The sequence below is a fragment of the Leptonychotes weddellii genome, chromosome 9 (assembly GCF_054177405.1).
Source record: "Leptonychotes weddellii isolate Sample4059 chromosome 9, ASM5417740v2, whole genome shotgun sequence".
NCBI classification, from domain to species: domain Eukaryota; kingdom Metazoa; phylum Chordata; class Mammalia; order Carnivora; family Phocidae; genus Leptonychotes; species Leptonychotes weddellii.
The window spans coordinates 104,461,013-104,482,203 of record NC_138377.1 but is presented as its reverse complement, the minus strand read 5'-3'; the positions used below and the strand labels follow the sequence as shown (position 1 = coordinate 104,482,203).

The following is a 21,191-nucleotide window of genomic DNA, read 5'->3' as shown; positions in this document are numbered from 1 at the left end:
GGATGGGTTAGCCTGGTGATGGGTATTAAAGAGGGTACATTCTGCATGGAGCACTGGGTGTTATGTACAATGAATCATGGAACACTACATCAAAAAGTAATGATGTAATGTATGGTGATTAACATAACAATAAAAAATTAAAAATAAAATAATAAAAAAATGGGTAAAATGCTGGGTGTTATACGCAAGCAATGAACCATGGAACACTACATCAAAACTAATGATATAATGTATGATGACTAACATAACATAATAAAATAACATTTTAATTAAATAAATAAATAAAAATGGGTAAAGTGTTTTAATAGACATTTCTCCAGAGAAGATACACAAATGGCCACAAGCACATGAAAAGATGCCCAACAACGTTAGCCATTAGCCATCTCATTAACATAATGTGATACTCCTTTGCACCCTGAAGAAAAGAGATAATCAAAAGTATAGACAATGACAAGTGTTGGTGAGGATGTGGAGAAATTGGAACCCTCATCCAATGCTGTCGGGAATGTAAAATTAAAGGTGCTATGGAGAACAATCTATCAGTTCCTCAAAAAGTTATGCAGAATTGCCATATGACCCAGCAGTTCCATTCGTAGGCATATATCCAAGAGAACTGAAGACATATGTCCACACAAAAACTCATACACAAATGTTCAAAGTGGCATCATTCATAATAACCAAAAAGTGGAAAAAAACAAAATATCCATCAGTCAATTAATAGAGAAACAAATTATGGCATAGCTTAGAAAATGGAATATTATTCAGCCATAAAAAGTAATGAAGTAGTAAACCATCCTGCAACCATGGATGAATCTTGAAATCAGTATGCTAAGATACAAAAGACCCCATGTGGAATAATTCAATTTATGTGGGATGTCCATAATAGGCATGTCCATACAGGCAGAAAGTGGAATTATTGGAAGGAGGTGCAATGCAGGGTGTGAGGGGAAATGGTGACTGATAATAGGTGTGGGGTTATTTGAGGGTGAGAAAAATGTCCTGGAAGTGGCAATGGTTACACAACTTTGTGAATATACAAAAGAACACTGAACTATACACATTCAAAGGATGAAATTTACGGTATGTGAATTCTGGATCTCAATTAAAAAATCTAATTCATTCTCTCTGTCTCTCCTTATCTCACCTGCTCCCTTTCTCTCTTCTTCTTCCTTCCTCTCCCTCACCTCTCTCTCTCTTGATTTCATTTCTTCGGTGTCATGGGGAATATGGTAATTTTACCCATGGTAAGATTAGTAAGGAAAACAGGCACTTTACTCTAATTGATTCTTAAAAGCCAAGACCTTTTTGTTATATTTATTGTCATTCCAAAATAATCACGTGGATGTTTACATTCATTTAAGATGAATACTTGATAAAAACTAGGAAGGAACTACCTAGGGATTTAAATGTTTCTATTATCAGGTTGACACTAACTTCATGTAACAATTGCCGTGTGTGTGTGTGTGTGTGTGTGTGTGTGTGTGTATCCTTACAACTCAGGTGACTGCCACCATTCCTTTAGGTCTACTTTGAGGCCATAGGAAAAAGCCTTTCTTTGAGGCAGTGGAGTCTTGAGAAGACCCTCAAAACTAGATCATCTCAGCCCTCACTGACAGAGTAGCCATGTGATTTAATTGAAGATTCAGTTCCTCATCTGTCACTCACAGGCACTCACAGCATGATGCTATGAAACACTCAAACCCTTTGACTAACCCCAAGATCCAAATATACTGTCCCCTCCACAGTTATAACACTTATTTCAAACTAATGCATTGGTCTCCTTGTTAAAATGTAACATTTCACAATATCAGTCTAAGTTTATGTTTTGATAACACAAGAGCTAGAAGACAACCTGATCCAATCCTCTCAGCCATAAAAGAACAGATCCATTTTATGGGCTGGTGAGTGTCTGAGCTTACTTGGAATAACATTTCTGAACCACCTGCCCAGCATGAAGGGTGCTGCTGACCTACCTCTTGGGACACCATCATCCAGTTGCCAGGCATACACTATGGGTCACCATGGGCCAAATGTTTCTGGTTTTTTTACTGGAATTTCTACAAGGGTTACTTGCTGCCTTGTATTTGCTCAATTTTTTCCATCTGGGTGAAATCTTTAATCTCATCCCCAACCTTTGGAATCATATTCTTTTGTCAAAGTCCATGACAAATGCTGCCTCCTCCAAAAGGCATTTCCTTACCTTTTCAATTGGATGTGATCTTTTCCAACTCTTCCTCTTCCTGTTTCTCCCCTTCTCCTTTTTCCTCCTCCTATTCCATTTCCTTCTCCCCTCCTATTTCTAACTCTTTAATTTTGACAGCAATAACAGTTCATCTGTCCTTGATTATGGAAGTTATCATATTTGGCTTTATAACTTGGTACCCTTGTCCTGCCTCTACAATGAACTGTGAGAGTTCTGAAGATCTGTGTCTTAATTAGCTGTGTAGTTCTCATTGCACCTCATGTGAATCAATACAGACCTCCCCTCTATAATGGGAGATCAATGAGAGCACTGAAATAGTTTTTATGTTCACTACACTATACCCAGCCCCTACACCACCACTTGCATTTGTTGTACAAATGCATGAATGGATAACTGAATTAATAAATGAATGATGTAACTGAAATGAATTACTTACCAGAAATCAGAGTACCTGGGAAATATATTAGGAAGCTTTGGAGATGTCTGTCCAGCTCACAATGACCCCCTTCCTCTAAGAACTATACCTCCAGCCCCTCCATTATAAAACATGTGGCCCTTGTCCTGGTCATAATTTCTAGGTTAGAAAAGGAAGCTAATCCAATCTGGGCCAATCAGACTCTTCACCAGGGAATCTGGGATTCAAAATAACTTTTTCCCTCTGTGTTGCTGAAAGTGAGATTCTACAAATCAGGAAAGTAATGAGATCATCTCTGTTCTGCTGTGAACAGAAAAAAAGATGAGAAAATGGTGCATGGAGAAGCACGAGGCTATGAGAATAGAATGGAGAGTGTTTGGGAATCGGGAGCATGCTCTTTGTCTGGATGCCTTCCTTTTCCTGAGTCTGCCCCCTGCCCAGGACCAATCATCCCTTGCAGTCTGCCAGTGAGCCAGGTATCCTTCAATAATCTTTATTTTGCTTAAGACTGATCAAGTAAGTTGCTTTATTTGTTCAACAACAGGACACAAAGGGACAGTAAAAACACTAGCAATTTTGAAACCATAATCAGGGAAATAATTACAGAAAAACCTCCAAAACTGAAATCTAATCAAACATATTGTGAGAGAACTTAGGGGGACATTCTAAACTAATTATCAAAGAGGAGACCTAGAAAACTGCTGATCAAGGTTATAAACTGTAAGGCCAAAGACATTTTAAAGTTGGCTTACTGATTCTTACAGTTTCCTAATCAATTATCCACGATTCTGAAATCCTAAAGTTCAGATAAAGCAAAAATTTTTATAAGTTTTATGTCAAAATTCAATAAAACCTGACTTGAACTAAAATGAGGCATTTTATGGTCTTAATTTATCCCACCTTGTGTAAGTATTCATGTTTCACTGCAGCAATATTAATGCTTAGATGACAAGGTGCTGGCTCTGAACCTCTTGGGGGTGTTACATTATATACAATTCAGTATGTACACTGAATTCTCCTTATAAAATACAAACAAAGATATCAGAATTTTGAAACATATCTGGTAGCAAGAGTTTCCTGTAGGCACTATGGACCTGTGTGTACCAACTGAGCAGACTAGAGTTAATTCTAACATATGTTGTGAGATAAAGATCCTTGCACACTGGGGAACTATCTCTTTGCCAGATGCACATAAATTGTAACCAGGTCCCTTTTCTTTCTTCACTATTGTAGCACCTCTTGCATCTTTAGGTCCCTCAAAGTTCTCCTGTCTCTCACTTAAAGTCTGTGGCAGTAGCCAGCTCTATGTGGATGTGCCCTCATACAGATGTACCCTAACCGAATCTGTCCCTGAATCCATGCACCTACTTCCCAACTGTAGCCTTCCTGCTGCTTGACCTTCATGCGTGTATCAGCTGTATACACGTGCAAGTTAGCATTCCATAGAACTTGAACCAATGGCTAATGGAGCCAATAGGTAAATGCACCCTCTCCCATGCAACCCCATGGACAGACCTGAGACATATTCTCTACTTCTTCTCAGACAATCCTATGGGATGGAGCCACCAGTGGCCCACATCAGAGGCCATATGATGATGCTATCTTGTTTTGGCTTGTTCTCTTCGCTATTGTGCTTCCATGTTTCCACAGTGTAGTGGTTATCACATTCACCTGACACTACTCTGCCTCCTTATCCTTCACTTCTCTTCCCTGGAATCATACTTCCCAATGAAAAACCCACACACAAGCCTTCGCCCAGGCTTTGCTCTCTAGAGAACCTAGGCTGAGTCAGCCACATCTAAAATTCTCATAATTAAGTTGGAATCTATAAGAATCAGTAAGAAGACCTCACACCACTCACAATGGCTAAAATCAACAAGTCAGGAAATGACAGATGTTGGCGAGGATGAGGAAAAGGGAAATCCTCCTACACTGTTGGTGGGAATGCAAGCTGGTGCAGCCACTCTGGAAAACAGTATGGAGGTTCCTCAAAAAGTTGAAAATAGAGCTACTGTATGACCCAGCAATTGCACTACTGGGTATTTACCCCAAAGATACAGATGTAGGGATCCGAAGGGGCACATGCACAGCAATGTTTATAGCAGCAATGTCCACAATAGCCAAACTATGGAAAGAGCTTAGATGTCCATCGACAGATGAATGGATAAAGAATATGTGGTATTACATACAATGGAATATTACGCAGCCATCAAAAAACCCCAAAATCTTGCCATTTGCAACAACGTGGATGGAACTAGAGGATATTATGCTAAGCCAAATAAGTCAATCAGAGAAAGACAATTATCATATGATCTCACTGATATGCAGAATTTGAGAAACAAGACAGAGGTTCATAGGGAAGAGAGGAAAAAATGAAACAAGACGAGACCAGAAAGGGAGACAAACCATAAGAGACTCTTAATCTCAGGAAACAAACTGAGGGTTGCTGGAGTGGAGGGGGGTGGGAGGGATGGGGTGGCTGGGTGATGGACATTGGGGAGGGTATGTGCTATGGTGAGCACTGTGAATTGTGTAAGACTGATGAATCACAGACCTGTACCCCTGAAACAAATAATACATTATATGTTAATAAAAATAAATTAATTTTAGGGGCACCTGGGTGGCTCAGTCGGTTAAGCATCTGCCTTCAGCTCAGGTCATGATCCCTGGGTCCTGGGATCAAGCCCCACATTGGGATCACTGCTCAGCGTGGAGCCTGCTTCCCCTCTCCCTCTACCTGCTGCTCTCCTTGCTTGTGCTTGCTCTCTCTCTCTCTGTGTGTCATAAATAAAAAATATTTTTAAAAAACTTAATTAATTTTAAAAAATAAAGTATCACTAAAGCCTAAAAAAAAAGAAAAAGAAAAAAATGACAAACCAATAGAGAACATAGCAAAATATGTTAAAAATTCAAAGTACAGATGGTCAGTCACATATGTACAAGGAAGTACATTGCAGTATCATGGTAATGGCATAAAAATTGAAAACAACTTAATTTTTAATAGGAGTCTCACTGAATTGTATATGGTGTATCCATACAATAGAGTACTGTGTAGTCATTAAAAGAGAATGAGGTAGGTCCCTACACTGATATGATCACATTTGTACGATACATAAATGGAAAAAAAGAGATGTAGTTCACTATAGACGATGTGACTATAGAAATCAGTGACATAGATACATAGGTGACTGATAAATAATCTAGATAAATAAATAATGTAATATTACAAAATAGGGAAGAATATGGACAAAACTGTGAACATTGTTTTTCTCTGAAAGTAGACAAGATGATATTCACTTTGGAAGTTACATAGTATTCTAATAGCAACTTTTATCTTTTTGATATTTTATGCATTGTTTAAATTAAAAAACCCATCGATAATTTAAAAAGAATCATGCATCCTAGAACCCTATATCTTGTATCTATTAATGTGTGGGGCATTTATACAAGGCACTGGGGAGAGAAAAGTTTAGCAGACAAGGACCACGCCCTTGAGTCTAGCTAGGGCAAGGGGATATTAGGGGACAGAGACACAAACAAATGATTAGAATAACATGTGAGTTCTCGATCTAAGGTGCTTGGAACTCCAGGGGAGGGTGTCTGACCATGCCAAATGTTGGCTCTACTCACAATCATCAAAAACTGGAACCAGTCCAAATGTCCTTCAATGGGTGAATGGACAAACAAAATGTATCCATACCACGGAAGTCTACTGAGCAAAAAAACAAATGAACTGTTGATACACACAGCAACTTGGATGAATCTGAAAGGTGTTATGCTGTGTAAGAAAAGCCAATCCCAAAGGTTGCATAAAGTCTGATTACATGTGTTAGACATCGTCTAAAAGACAAAACTGTAGGGATAGAGAACAAATCAGGAGTTGCTGGGATTGAGGCAGGGGGTAACTACAAAGGGTAACACTGAAGTTTTTGGGGGCAATGGAATTGTTCTATATTCCAATTGTAGTGGTGGTTACATAAATTTATGTCTTTGTTAAAATTCATAAAATTTTGTACCAAAAGGAAAAGTCAATTTTTCTCTATGATAACTTAAAAAAATAAAATAAGAAAGAAGAAGAGGATGAGAGTTAATGCTGTGTTTAGGTTATGATGTTTAAATGAAGGAATGTGTTAGGGGCGCCTGGGTGGCTCAGTCATTAAGCGTCTGCCTTCAGCTCAGGTCATGGTCCCAGGGTCCTGGGATCAAGCCCCACATCAGGCTTCCTGCCGAAGAAAGGAAGGAAGGAAGGGAAGCCTGCTTCTCCCTCTCCCACTCCCCCTGCTTGTGTTCCCTCTCTCACTGTGTCTCGCTCTGTCAAATAAATAAATAAAATCTTTAAAAAAAAAAAAATGAAGGAATGTGTTATATGACGCTATGTTTTGTTACATGGCATGATCTGATGTTATATGACACCACACTGTAATTATGTGATGTCACATTGTACACAGTGTTATATGACACGTTTATCATATGATATCATGCTGTTTTATATAATGTCATGTGTTTCATGATGTACATTGCGTGATGTGACATCACCTCATGTTATATGACATCATATTGTATTATGCTCAATTTACACAGCACATTGCATTCAAAACAGCAATTCACCAAAAATAAATGGTCACATCTACTGACTGAAGCCCTGGGGAGATCTTGTATCAGTTTTGTTCCTGTTCCCATCAGCAGGGTTACCGTAACTCTAAGGAAACTGTACTCCATTTTTTTTTTTTTTTGTACTCCATTTAAAACATATGCTAATTGAACTTTTCTCCTAGTCAATCTAACTCTTCCATCGTGATGAGTGCATATATCTGAGTTACGTATTCCAGGATCCCCAGATAAAATCATTTCTTCACAAATCCTAACTGAAAACATAAAATTAAGGGCAAAAAAGAAGCCCCTTGATCACACATGCAACAACCACACAAAAGGAGAGGTAACATCTTAGTAAAAAGTGTCGACTTCTCAGGCTAAAATAACATGTCTTGCAGTAATCAAGATTTTTTAAAGTCCATATAGTTAAAGATATGACTAAATTTTTAAAGTATTGTTATTTATACAGTGATCACTTGCCAAATGCTAAAAAAATTGCATGCAAACTTCCATATATTTTTTAGTCTTTAAAATGCATGCTATGTTCATTTATAGTGTGATCCCAAATAAAATTAGAAACAAAATATCCCGTAAATACCCAAAAGAATTATATAATGGAACCCTTCTGCCCACAAAACACCAGTTTTATTGTATTTGCTTAATTACCAGTGATGACCACCTCTTAAAGTTTTATAATGCTAAAATTATATTATGTCTGCAGTGTAATTCAAAATAATTACATTGCAATAATAATTTCTAGATGTAATACACCAAATAAAATTAAAATTCATGACATTTTTACCAGTCTAGCTTTGGCATTCTTTATTACATCAGGTTTCTATATGGATTGGCTCTCAGTTGTGGATAAAGAACACTTGTCAGCTTAGAACCCAGCCCAGGCTGCCTGGAAAATTGGATTTGAGATTATTTAAGGAAATAAATTATGAGAGGTTCTGAACACATGATATAAAGCTGGACACCCAGTCAAAAGCATGTACATCATGTACTATGTGTAAAGACTCTAGCAATGTGTCTTTCTACATATGACAGAAAAGGGAAATTAATCTACAATAAAGATTTCTGATGGTAGCCTAGATCCAAAGGAGCAATGCCATGGTGTGAATAACTGAAACTTGCTCATATTATCCATCATTTTACAAAGAGGCTTTGCTTTCTATAGAAGTTATATTCTTCAAATGTTGCAGTAAATCAAATTTTTATAAAAAGATATTTAACATATCTTAATAGAGCTTCCTTTTGAAGGAAAACCATAAAGCTTTTTGGTTATAAAGAAAAATATTCCTTGAAAGGCCTTCAAATTTATCTTTCTCAAAGATCTATACATTCATGTGAGGTGCATTTTGGAAGTGGTTTGGGTTTTGTTTTGTTTTAAGTAATAACACCAATAGAGATAACTGCTAAATCAGTAAGAAAAACCTAAGGAATGTGGAAAATACTGATGAAGAGTCGAAGGCTGTTGGGGTTAACAAGGTATGTGGTGAGCCCAATCTGCAAGACAGCACATCTCAGGTGGGGACAGGCCCTGCAACCTTGACACAGGGCTTGAGAAAGTGGAAAGTGAGAGCCATAGCACTAGGAAAGCAAGAGAAGATAAACCTATGGGAGAGGGTTGGAGAAGGGGTTCTGCTCTGTGGGGAAAATGGATGCACCATGGGGGGCAGGGGGGGTTTGTAGACCTCTTGCACTCCTCTGGCCCTTTCAGTCCCTCATTGAATCCTCATGTCAAGTTGCACAAACTGCAAGACTGTGACCTTGCTGATGGTACCTCCTGTCTCTTCTGGGGGTTCTTCTCAAGCAACAATTTACAGATCTGGTTATCAAGTATAATAGAGATGATAATATCTACTCTATATTTCTCCTAATGTTAAACCCTGGAAGGGCTGAGGACCCATGCACTGAGACACTAGGGGCTGGAGATGCATCTCCCTCTCTCTCTCTCCCTCCCTCCCTCTCTCTTTCCCTCTCCCTCTCTCCCAGAAAACAAAAAGAGAGGTAGTGGATAAAGGTTTTCTTCTTTCCATCAAAGGCTGGCCACACTCCACATCAGCCCTCCTCACCAATGTCTAGGAACAAGCTTTGAAATCTTCCCTTGCAGACTGTGATAGCAATTGCAAAGCCTATCAACAAAAGGTAACAAAAAATTAGACTCACCAAGATCAAGATGAACACCAGGGACAAACGAATTGAGAAAGAACATGAAGATAACAAATCCCAACACCATCAGGCATTTGGTGAGCAGAATCTTGTCTGATATCCTGTGCTGTGAGAGAAGAAAACACAACTCATTTACTGGGTACTATCTTCTGCTTCCTGCAATGTGTCCATCATCCTGCATGACTCGAATCACTACAAATTCTCCTTAAGATGAAAAATATAACATCTTGAACTCGAAAGAAGATTATAAGGTAATGCATTATAAAGAAGACTGTACAGACTTGGGATTACAGCATTCAAAAATCTTTATAAAAAATAAACTCAATAAATTTAAAATATAGTACATGGGGTGCCTGGATGGTTCAGTCTGTTAAGGTCTGCCTTCAGCTCAGGGTCCTGGGATCGAGCCCCACGTTGGACCCCCTGCTCAGGGGGGAGTCTGCTTCTCCCTCTCCCTCTCCCCCTTCTCCCCACTCATGCTCTCTCTCTCTCTCAAATAAGTGAATAAAATCTTTAAATATATATATAGCACAATCCTTTTATAGAACGCCTGACTAAATAGCTTCTTAATGTGATGAAGAAAGTGCTCCCAGTCCCACCACAAGCATTAGGTGAGATGTTGGCAAAATCACTGGAGAAACAACACATAACTTCCAGGGCCCTGGCCATGCATTTCCACAGGTGCTACATGCTTTTACCCTTTCTTTTTTTTTTTTTTTTTTATGTCCAGTTAGCCACTGTGTAGTACATCATCAGTTTTTGATGTAGTGTTCAATGATTCATTAGTTACATATAACACCCAGTGCTCATTACAACATGTGCCCTCCTTAACACCCATCACCCTATTACTCCCTCCCCCCTTAACCCCCTCCCCTCTGAAACCCTCAGTTCATATCCTGGGGTCCATAGTCTCTCATGGTTCATCTTCCTCTCTGATTTCTCCCCCTTCAGATTTCCCTCCATTCCCCTATCCTTTTAATTCAACTTTCCTCCTATTACACAAATCCCTGCTCATAGTGGCGCTGAGGTTAACATGTCCTTGCAATAACATGACTCCTGCTGAGGTTCTTACTATAACCTTTCATGTTCACAGGGACCCTGGAAGGCACCTGACAGTGCCCTAATCACCAAGATGACACCTGTGGGAGCCTGAAAAGTTGTTCAGGGGTGAGGGGAGGTGCCAGAAGGCTCTATAGTACCTTCATTAACCTCAGAGGTGCAGACCTTCTTCCAGTGGGCCTGAGCCACAGGGCAAGATGGGCAAGGTCCCCAGAGGGTGCTGTGCTCTGAGGGCCACGACTGTGTGGAGCTGGGGAAGGGAGCGAAGTCCCAGAAAACCTGTGCGGATAGGCACTGAGTTGTCTTGCCCCACCCAACCAGGCTCCTGTGTGAATCATGCTCCACCATGTGAACTGACAACTGTGTCATGTCCTTTCTTAAGTGTGGTCCCACCCGCACATCTGTCTATCTGTCTATGTCTATGTCTATCTGGAATTAGATAAAGTATAGATATGGGTATAAATATGGATATATAGAGAGAGACAGATACTTATGGGTATGTACATGGATAGAGATAGAGACAGAGGTAGAGATAGATGGTACAGGTAGAGGTATAGAGATAGAGAGACAGATCTGCATACAGGTATAGATTTTCTCTCTGGATTTCTCTGGCCATGCACTTAGAGCTGTTGTCATAAAAACCACAAGCATATTCCTCCATGTTGCACTGGCTCTGGCTGCAGCCCTTGGCTCCCTGTTCACAGATCATGTGGGCCACCTCCCGAGCATCTGTCCTCCTTCCTCACCTACTGCCAAAGCCTGTGGCTGAGTTGGCCACAAGCCAACTCATCTTCCCCTTCCCACCTCCAAGGAAGGCCAGTTTTGCTGGATGAGTCTGTGATGGTGAATTAAGAGGAAAAGGGCATGGCACCCACCTGTTGTGAGGGGAGACACCACAAACCTTCTGTGCAGCCATGTTAACCATAGAAAGTAGGTATAACCGTGGGCATTTCCAGAATTGAAAATGGAGGGAGCAGGCAGGTCAAAGAACATTCCCAGCATCACTTGGCTGGTACATGTGGAGATGATCCAGAGTTTGTGCTTATCTCTTATTTTTCATGTCTATTAAATTTTCTTATTTTAGGTATCTGGAGATATCACAGTTGAGAACTCCTAGATTCAATACAAGCTCCTTGCTTGTCCCTTCCACCTCTCCTCAATCCTCATTCAACCCAGTACACAGAGAGGTACACAATCTCTTCCCTAACTCACAGCCAGCACTACATGGTCTAGCAAAGCAGTCAGGGTCTGCATAAACCTGGGGCCCAGAAAAGTGTCATAGCCACACCCTTCTTTCCTAACCCTAACCATCTCCGTGGGACAGAGACTGGGAAGAGAGACCCAAAGAACACATTACTCACCAGGACCCCCATGTCTAAATTTCCTTTAGAAAGAGATAAAATGTTCTGATCATAATAAGAAAGTGGGTACTCACCCTCCCCCCAGAAAAGAAACTATGGGGATTTGAAAGTTCACGAAGATACAGATGTCTCCAAGCAGGTCTGGAGAAGAGTTCTCTTGGCTAGGAGAGGGCACTAGGTGTGCCCACCAGAAGTGAGAGCCATATAACAGAAAGTACACACACACTCCATCTCTGTCCCTAACACTTCTCCATCTCACACAGCACACCTCACCTGTCTCTACCTCCACCTCCTCATCCACACTATGGGAACCACGACACTTGCCTTTTAGGACCAAGAAGAGCTGCAAGAGCCAGAGGCACCCAGCCAACTTTCTCTGCAGCTACATTAACCATAGAAAGGGCCACCCTATCGCAAAGGAAATATAAAAATTTTAACTTTTCAATTTCTGGACAAAATAATGATTTTGGAAAATGTCAGGAAAATGATTTTCCCCATTAACTCCTAGAAATAATTTATGTCTCTTGTGTACAGCTATAGGAATAAAAAGAGAAATCACTTTCAGTTTTAACTGTGTGAAGCAAGAGGTGAATCAGAAATCCCTGAGAGAAGAAACCACAATACCTTTTTTTGTAGTTCCTGGATATTGGTCTCCCAGTTTTTATCCTCCTGTGAGATTTGTCTAAAGGAGAAAAAGACAGACTCATTATTTTCCTGGTGACATTGAGCAGTGAGATCATCAAGGCAGCATGGACCTCTGGCCTGGATACCACCCACTGATATCTAATGTAGCCACATAACGGCACATACCTGGTCATGTAAGGTGACCGGTGGAGCTGGGTTTATGGATTGGGAAAAATGCTCCATCTATATTTCCAAAGAAAAGTAACATAGTGATAAGGAAACATCTGTGTCCTAAGATGGCTGACCAAAGCAGCAAGGGAGTCCCAGTCCCTGCCCCGGGGCTCTTCGGGGTTCTTCTCTCTGCTCTGCTTCCCATGCGTGCGCCAAGAGTGCCCAGGATGCGGAAGTAGAAGTGCATAAATTACCCCCTCTGTTTGTGCTCGGGGCTCAGAACTTTGGAGACCACTCTCCTCTGAGCCTGCCGGCATTCCGCCAACATTAAATAAACCTCTTATCCTCCAAGATCTCGGGGTGCCACTGGGTTCTTCTGTCGGGCAGTCCAGTCCAGGTTCCATAACAATAGGACATGAATGGAATGTTAATGAGGTGTGTGCAAGCATGTATACGTGTGAGTGTGAGCATAGGGAACGTCAGAAGAACACTGACCAAAACTTGAACAAGGGGAATGACAGTATAAATTTGTTTACCTCTTTTCACTTTCTACTTGTCTATACTTTTTCCACAATAAGGTTATGTTATATTTACAACTAAACTAACTAATGGCTTGCTTTGGTGGTGACTTTTATCAATCAGAACAGTGGAGAATTTAGTTTTAATGAGCACTCATGTCTCCTAAGTATCAGAGGAGGCTGATCACGCAGCCAGAACATACCCTAAAGGAAATCAGAGCAGACCTAGGCAAATCCTGAGGACAATTTTTTTAAAGGCTATGTAAAAACAAGACCTGCAGAGCCAGGACTTGCCTTAGACCACCCTCATTCTAATCTGCTCCTCAGTGACTGTGTGGCCTTGCAAAGCCACTGCCCTCTCCAGGCCTCGGTTTTGCTATCTGTGAGCTGACAGAAACTTGGTGAACATCTGGGTCCATGTGGTTCTTCACATGTGTAACCCTGAGATACACTGAGTATATCTTTAACACCCCACAGTGTCAATGGATTAAATACATTTAGGGAAATTTACTCCTGCATCTTTAATTTACAAAGTTTCTCTTTTAAGATTTATGCCTGCTGTCGAAGCTGGGACCCAGCCTGCAATTCTGGGCCCTCCTGGAGCCGCAGGACCTGCTTCCCCAGCACCACCTCGTGGAGGTGGGTCCTGGGCTGGGATGGAGCTGAGACAGTGCTTCGCCCTGGGCTGCCTGTCTGAATAGAGTGAGTCCCCAGAGGCTCACATGTGGCCTCCCCTCTTCCCCGCACTAATAGAACAGGCTGCGAGACAGCCACGCTGGATTACCCTCAAGGTTCGGTGTTGGTCTTCAGCCTGGGAACACAGGGCTGGTTTCAGCAAACTACAACATGCAAGATCATTACACTACATTCACAAGGACTCACATTTCCCTTGCCTTGACAGATTTCTCATCTCCACCTAGTTCCCAGCTCGTGGCAGTAATGCTTCAATGTCCCTAAGGGGTGGGCATGCTCCTGCTTTTCCCATCAGCACTCCCAAAGTTAAGACAGGTTGGAACTCAGCACCTCCAGAGTTGGGAGGAAATATTCACCACTCCATTGTTACCTTTTACATCTCAGCTTTGATTAGAAGCAAATGACAGGAAATGAATTGAGAAGGACTTAGGTATTCTTTGAGGTCCCTGGAAATCAACTACTGGGAGAGTATTTTGTTAGATTAATTTTTTAGACTGTTTTTGATTCTTGCTATGCAATGTGTTATGTGTGGAAGTGTGACAGAAGTGGTTGAGTGTGGATTCAATCCCTGGTGTAATTCTTTCCTTGCTGTAGAATCCTGGACGAATTGGTCAAATTCTCTGAACCTCAGTTTTTTCTTCCTTAAACTGGGGCTAGTACCAGCACACATTCCAAAGATCGAAGTAGGGGTTAGATAAAATAATGTTCCACAAGAGACTTAACTACAGTGTATGGTGCCCAAAACCTGCTCACTGGCATGAAAATAGAGTTACAATTTTAGAGTACCGAAAATAGAGTTACAATTTTAGAGTACCATGAAGTATTCTGAAGACCCATCATTTTAACTTACTTGAATGGTACACTCTATGACATTTGGACACCATGGGGGTGGTAGTAAATAGGTTGTTGATACAATCCAACCACTGAGCACAACTTGTAAAGATGAAAACCAAGAGTAGCCTGAGCAGGGCCCTGGCTTGGTACCTGTGGAAGGTGTGCAGCCTTCGGGCCAGCAGATGCTCCAGTGCCCGCACCTTCCCCAGGAGCAGGCCCCGAACTGCTGTCTCCTCTCGGCTGGCTGGGCTGATGCGCTGCGCGGTCAGGCGCCAGACGTGGATCTCGTGCTTCAGTTCTGTAGGAAAGGAAAGCTGAGCCCTGAGTCTCCCACAACCTCGGACACCAGCAGGCATTCCACTCCCCTCACCACTTTCCAAGACCAGGAAACACATACCTGGTGATGCACAGATAACCAAGGGCCAAATCAAAGCAGTGGCTTCTTGGCATCATATCATCATGCCCACGTTAAAAAATTACCATGGATGTGAAGTAATGTAATTTGGGTTAGGAATAAATTCTTGAATATACCTATCAGTGCTAGCCCCCAAGAAACTTTTCCCCTCCCAGGAAATTACTTCTTGCAGCCAGAAGTTTAGGTCTATTGGCAAAAATCCAGACATTGCCTAATCATTGAAATAGATCTAGTAAACATTGGAAATACAAGTGTAGTTCTCAGCAGGAGGGCATCTGGTAAGAAGCAGAGGTAGGGAATGTCTCCCCCTGACAAGGACACCAAGCTGAACTTGCGTCTATGAAAGAACACAGGTGAGAAAGATGTAGACAACCTTATGAAATGCTCTAATTAATAGAATGAGGCAAATTTCACCCATCAGTGAATTCAGACATCTTCTGGTATAGAATAGAGAGAAATGAACTGTCAATTCATTGGCTCTTTCAAAATCTTTTATGAAAATTTACATTTAACCTCTATTTTACGGTTAAAGATACTACATAAATTTCTCAAAATATCCACCAAAAATATATAAGGAAGCATGTATTTTCATGAATCACCTCTTATGTGCAATGTACTATACCACATATCACAAGAATTCCAGGTGAAATTAAAAGACAGAACCCTTTCAAGCAGGACTAAAGCACTTGACAACTAGCTCAGAGCAGAGGCAAGGCAGGGCGATTATCCAAATACTGTGAAGCAGCCTGTACTTGTGGGTTTGATGACTAGGAAAATACCATCTTTTAAGACCCCTCAATTCAGTACACAAGTGTTGATCACCTACTAGGTGACAAACCTACTACAAATGCTGAAAAAACAAGTATAAGCTAGGCATAGACACAGACTGCAAATAAAGTGTGTCAAGACCCAGAAAAGAGAATGGGTTGAGGACAGGGGCACTAACACCATTTCAGTTAACACATGGTTTTCTCCAAAGGCTCAGCCTTACAAAGAGGAAAACCCTTTAGAACTAAGATATGTAATGTGCTTTCATTCAGTACATATTGATACTTTGTAGCTTGCCAAAATAAAAAAAAAAATTAAATACTTAGGTATAATTCAAAAGTCTCTTCAGAGAAACAATTTATAATTTCTTTTCAGAGAGCCTCACACCTCATTAAACAACCTATGAGGTTATGATAGCATTAAAAGGAGGAGCAAGAGGAGGAGGAGAAAACTAAATAAACCAGCCTCCTGAAACACCGAGCACAAAAACGCCACGCAAGGATAGGAAAGGGGAGATGAGGCCATGCTGCCTCAGTGAAGGTCCACAGTGCCAGTGTTTCATCCAATGCTCTGAACCACATTACAGAGAAGACATCATTCAAAGCCCATCCATAAAGTACAGAGACTTTCCAGCTAGTCTTTCAAGGCATGCTGGTGATGGTCACTTTTTCTTTCCTTTTTTTTTTTTTTTAAGATTTTATTTATTTCACAGAGAGAGAGACAGTGAGAGAGGGAACACAAGCAGGGGGAGTGGGAAAGGGAGAAACAGGCTTCCTGCCGAGAAGGGAGCCCGATGCGGGGCTCGATCCCAGGACCCTGGGATCACGACCCGAGCCGAAGGCAGACGCTTAACAACTGAGCCACCCAGGCGCCCTGATGGTCACTTTTTCAAGTGGTTGATCAACTTTAAAGAGCTAAACAAGAGCATGGTTAGTCTCTGGGGCTAGCCCATTGGGTGCAGGCTGGGAGTCCTCTCTCCATCTGTGCGTGGAGAAGCAGAGCCTGGGAGTCACTGTTGCAACTGTACAGCTGCCCTTTCAGGTACCCCTGGCTCCTTTCTACAGGTGTCCTCTCCAGAGACAGCTTCAGCCCCCTCGTACATACCCAGAGCCTAGATGCCTTCTAACCCATCAAATCAAACAGGTGGAGCTATTCTCCCCAGCTAAACCCGTGCATTAAGGCTCAGGTCGTACACTCCTGTTCTCCTAATTTTGGAATGAAATACATCATCAATTAGCAGGGAATTCAGTTGAGAGAGAGATTTTGCCCAGGGAAAGGAAGTTCACTGCCTGCACCCAGAACTCAGTTTGCCCAACTGAATGTGCTCCTCAGTTTGTTCCCAGACTTCCTCCACACCTCTGCCATTTCCCCACCCTGAATCCTCTGCTAAGCTCTAAGACCATGGTTTCAATGGGTTACTTGATATTGCCCTCTGCATCTTGTGCTGCCAGATTCAAAGATAAACATTCCATCTTCCCCCCCCAAAACTCTCTCCCCTCACTTTCTTCTTCTTTATATGCCATCCTTAATCTTCCAGGTTCATGAGCCTGAATGGTCATTTTGGTCTTCTCAGTGCCACTCTCCACTACTTCTGTGTTAACATTACTAGGCATGTAATAGGTGTCAGATACCATGCTAGATGCTAAAGGAGAAAAATTAGTAAGTTACAGGATGGGCCTCCAACAAGCTAGAAAGAGATATAAGCTATATCATAAGTAAACATGAGCCAGGACAGTACTGAGTCACAAAAGGAGTTCAGGATATAGTGGTATGGTTCTTACAGGGTCTACTTGTTCCTACCCCAGGTCACAAGCTTCTCCAGGCCTCATCTCCTCATACTTGCTGATTCTGATTGCTCCTCAGTAACCCCTAACTGGAGTCATTCCCTACCAACCCACCCATGGTTAGTCATAGATCGATACAATTATATAGGTAGATATACAGAGAAGAAATCTATCTATCTATGTTCCTACTTACCTATCTTCTAGGATGATAAATCTATCTAGGCTGATCTATCTAGAAAGATAGATCAGTGTAGGTAGACAGATAGACAGACAGACAGATAGGTTCCTTCTTTCAAATAACCATTGGTTCCCCATGTCTTGCAGAATAAAGCCAAAGATCTTCAGGGAAGACAATATCCTCAAATGGCAAGCACCACTGTGAGCTCTGATCCTACTGTATCAGCTCTTACCTTTGCCACACTGGCCTCTGACCAGGAGATGTCATCAGATGTCTCATCTCCACTTCTCTGATTACCTCCAGCCCCTACCTCCCTGAGCTTCTCAACCAACCTCCTATAGCATTAGTTGGGGTTACTGTATACACGGTACAAACAGGGAAAGACATTACCATGTGGGATATGCTCTCTCACAGGAGTTGGTGGCTGCCAGAAAGCCTAGAGGAGGGTCATCCAGCTCCAAGTGATGAATCTCAGGGGAAGATTCCCGGGTCAGGAGTTGAAAAATGGAATTCTACTATTATAAGATGCTTACAATTTGTGTTAAGCAGTACAATATCACTTGAAGTTAGTGGTAAAACTATCACTAAACTCATAAGACACAACTATAGCCAAAAATGTAACAGCAAAAAAAAAAAAAAAAGAAGTAAAATGGAATTTTTGAGGGAAAAGGGGATAAAGAAAAGAAGGCACAAATAGAAAACAACATGATGAACACTTAAATTTAACAATATCATTAATCATGTTAAATATAAATAATCTAAACATACCAGTTAAAGGACAGAGATTAACAGATTGGATAAAAAAGCAAGACCCAAATGTTAGCTACTTGCAAGAAATGCACTTTAAATATAAAGACACAGTGATATCCAAAATCTATAAAGATCTTAATCAAACTCAACACCCAAAGAACAAATAATCCAATCAAGAAATAGGCAGAAGATGTGAACAACCATGTTTCTCCAAAGAAGACATACAAGTGGCCAACAGACCCATGAAAAAATACTCCACATCACTTGGCATCAGGGAAATACAAATCAAAACCACAATGAGATACCACCTCACACCAGTCAGAAGAGCTAAAATTAACAAGTCAGGGAATGACAGATGTTGCAGGGATGCAGAGAAAGGGGAACCCTCCTACACTGTTGGAGGGAATGCAGGCTGGTGCAGCCACTCTGGAAAACCCTATGGAGGTTCTCAAAAAGTTGAAAATAGAGCTACCATACAACCCAGCAATTCCACTACTGGGTATTTACCCCAAAGATACAGATGTAGTGATCCGAAGGGGCACGTGCACCCCATGTTTATAGGAGCAATGTCCACAATAGCCAAACTATGGAAAGAGCCTAGATGTCCATCAACAGATGAATGGATAAAGAAGAAGTGGTATATATACACCATGGAATATTATGCAGCCATCAAAAAATGAAATCTTGGGGCGCCTGAGTGGCTCAGTCGTTAAGCGTCTGCCTTCGGCTCAGGTCATGATCCCAGGGTTCTGGGATCGAGCCCCGCATCGGGCTCCCTGCTCAGCCAGGAGCCTGCTTCTCCCTCTCCCGCTCCCCCTGCTTGTGTTCCCTCTCTAGCTGTCTCTCTCTCTCTCTGTCAAATAAATAAAATAAAATCTTAAAAAAAAAAAAAAATGAAATCTTGCCATTTGCAATGACGTGGTTGGAACTAGAGGGTATTATGCTAAGCAAAATAAGTCAATCAGAGAAAGACAATTACTATGTGATCTCACTGATATGTGGAATTTAAGAAATAAAACAGAGGATCATGGGGAAGAGAGGAAAAAATAAAACAAGATGGGGACACTGGGTGGCTCAGTTGGTTAAGCATCTGCCTTTGGCTCAGGTCATGATCCCAGGGTCCTGGGATCAAGTCCCATATCGGGCTCTCTGCTCAGCAGGGAGTCTGCTTCTCCCTCTCCCTCTGCCTGCCACTCTCCCTGCTGTGCTCTCTTGCTCTCTCTCCCTCTCTCTGGCAAATAAATAAAATCTTAAAAAAAAATAAAACAAGATGGAAACAGAGAGGGAGAGAAACCATAAGAGACACTTGATCGTGGGAAACAAACTGAGGGTTGCTGGAGGGGAGGTGGGTGTGGGGATGGGGTGGCTGGGTGATGGACACGTGATGTGATGTAATGAGCACTGGGTGTTAGATGTAACTGATGAATCACTGACTTCTACCTCTGAAACCAATAATACATTATATGTTAATTAATTGAATTTAAATTTAAAAAATAAATAAAACAAAAAGACATAGTGAAAGGATCGAAAAGATATACTATACTACCACTTGTGAAGAGAAAGCTGAAATTGCTACATTAACAACAAAATTGATTTCAGAGCAAGAACATGACTATGGATAGGGAAGGTCATTTTATAATGATAAAGGTGTTAATTCTTCAAGAGAAAATAACAACCTAAATGCTTACATACTCTAATAACAGAACTTTGAAATATATAAGGCAAAAATCACATAACTGCAAAGAGAAATAGACAAATCCACAATCATAATTAGAGATTCCTATTTCCATCTCTCAATAATTAATAGAGCAAATGGACAGAAAATCAAATACAGAAGACTTGAATAACATTATCAGCCAACTTGACCTAACTGACTATACTGACAAAACTCTACCCAACACAGCAGAATACATATTCTGTTCTGGTGCACATGGAATGTTTATAAGGCTAGATATTCTAGCCATAAAATAGTCTTAATAACTTTAAAAGGATTCAAGTTTTACCAAGTATATTCTCTGATATAGGTAACTGCAAAATCTCCAACTATTTGGTAAATAACCACATGAAAAATATCTAAGGATCAAAGATATCAAAGGGGAAATTAGAAGGTAATTTGAACTGAACAGAAACTAAAAAAAAATATGAAAATTGGTGGCAGGTCACTAAAGTACTTAGAAGGAAATTTAGAGCACTGAACACATGTATTAGAAAAGAAGGCATATAAGGAAACAAACAGGGTTGCTGGAGTTGGGGGGTGGGGTGGGAGGGATGGGGTGACTGGGTGATAAACACTGGGGAGGGTATGTGCTCTGGTAAGTGCTGTGAATTGTGCAAGACGGTTGAATCTCAGATCTGTACCTCTGAAACAAATAATGCAATATATGTTAAGAAAAAAAAAAAAGAAGAAGGTAGCGGGAGGGGAAGAATGAAGTGGGGGAAATCGGAGGGGTAGACGAACCATGAGAGACGATGGACTCTGAAAAACAAACTGAGGGTTCTAGAGGGGAGGGGGGCTGGGAGGATGGGTTAGCCTGGTGGTGGGTATTGAGGAGGGCACATTCTGCATGGAGCACTGGGTGTTATGCACAAACAATGAATCATGGAACACTTCATCTAAAACTAATGATGTAATGTATGGGGATTAACATAA

The 21,191-nt window shown here is 41.2% G+C and overlaps 1 protein-coding gene across 1 annotated transcript in view; it reads right to left on the bottom strand.

The window, feature by feature from the left end:
* The window catches only part of OCA2 (OCA2 melanosomal transmembrane protein), a 305,845-nt gene that overhangs the window by 168,163 nt on the left and 116,491 nt on the right, over positions 1–21,191 (bottom strand). The window contains exons 13-15 of the mRNA XM_081831883.1: positions 14,797–14,944; positions 12,431–12,488; positions 9,384–9,492 (exon numbers count right to left, since the gene is read on the bottom strand). Of these exons, the coding sequence (XP_081688009.1) occupies positions 9,384–9,492; positions 12,431–12,488; positions 14,797–14,944 (315 nt within the window). The remainder of the gene's footprint in view (positions 1–9,383; positions 9,493–12,430; positions 12,489–14,796; positions 14,945–21,191) is intronic.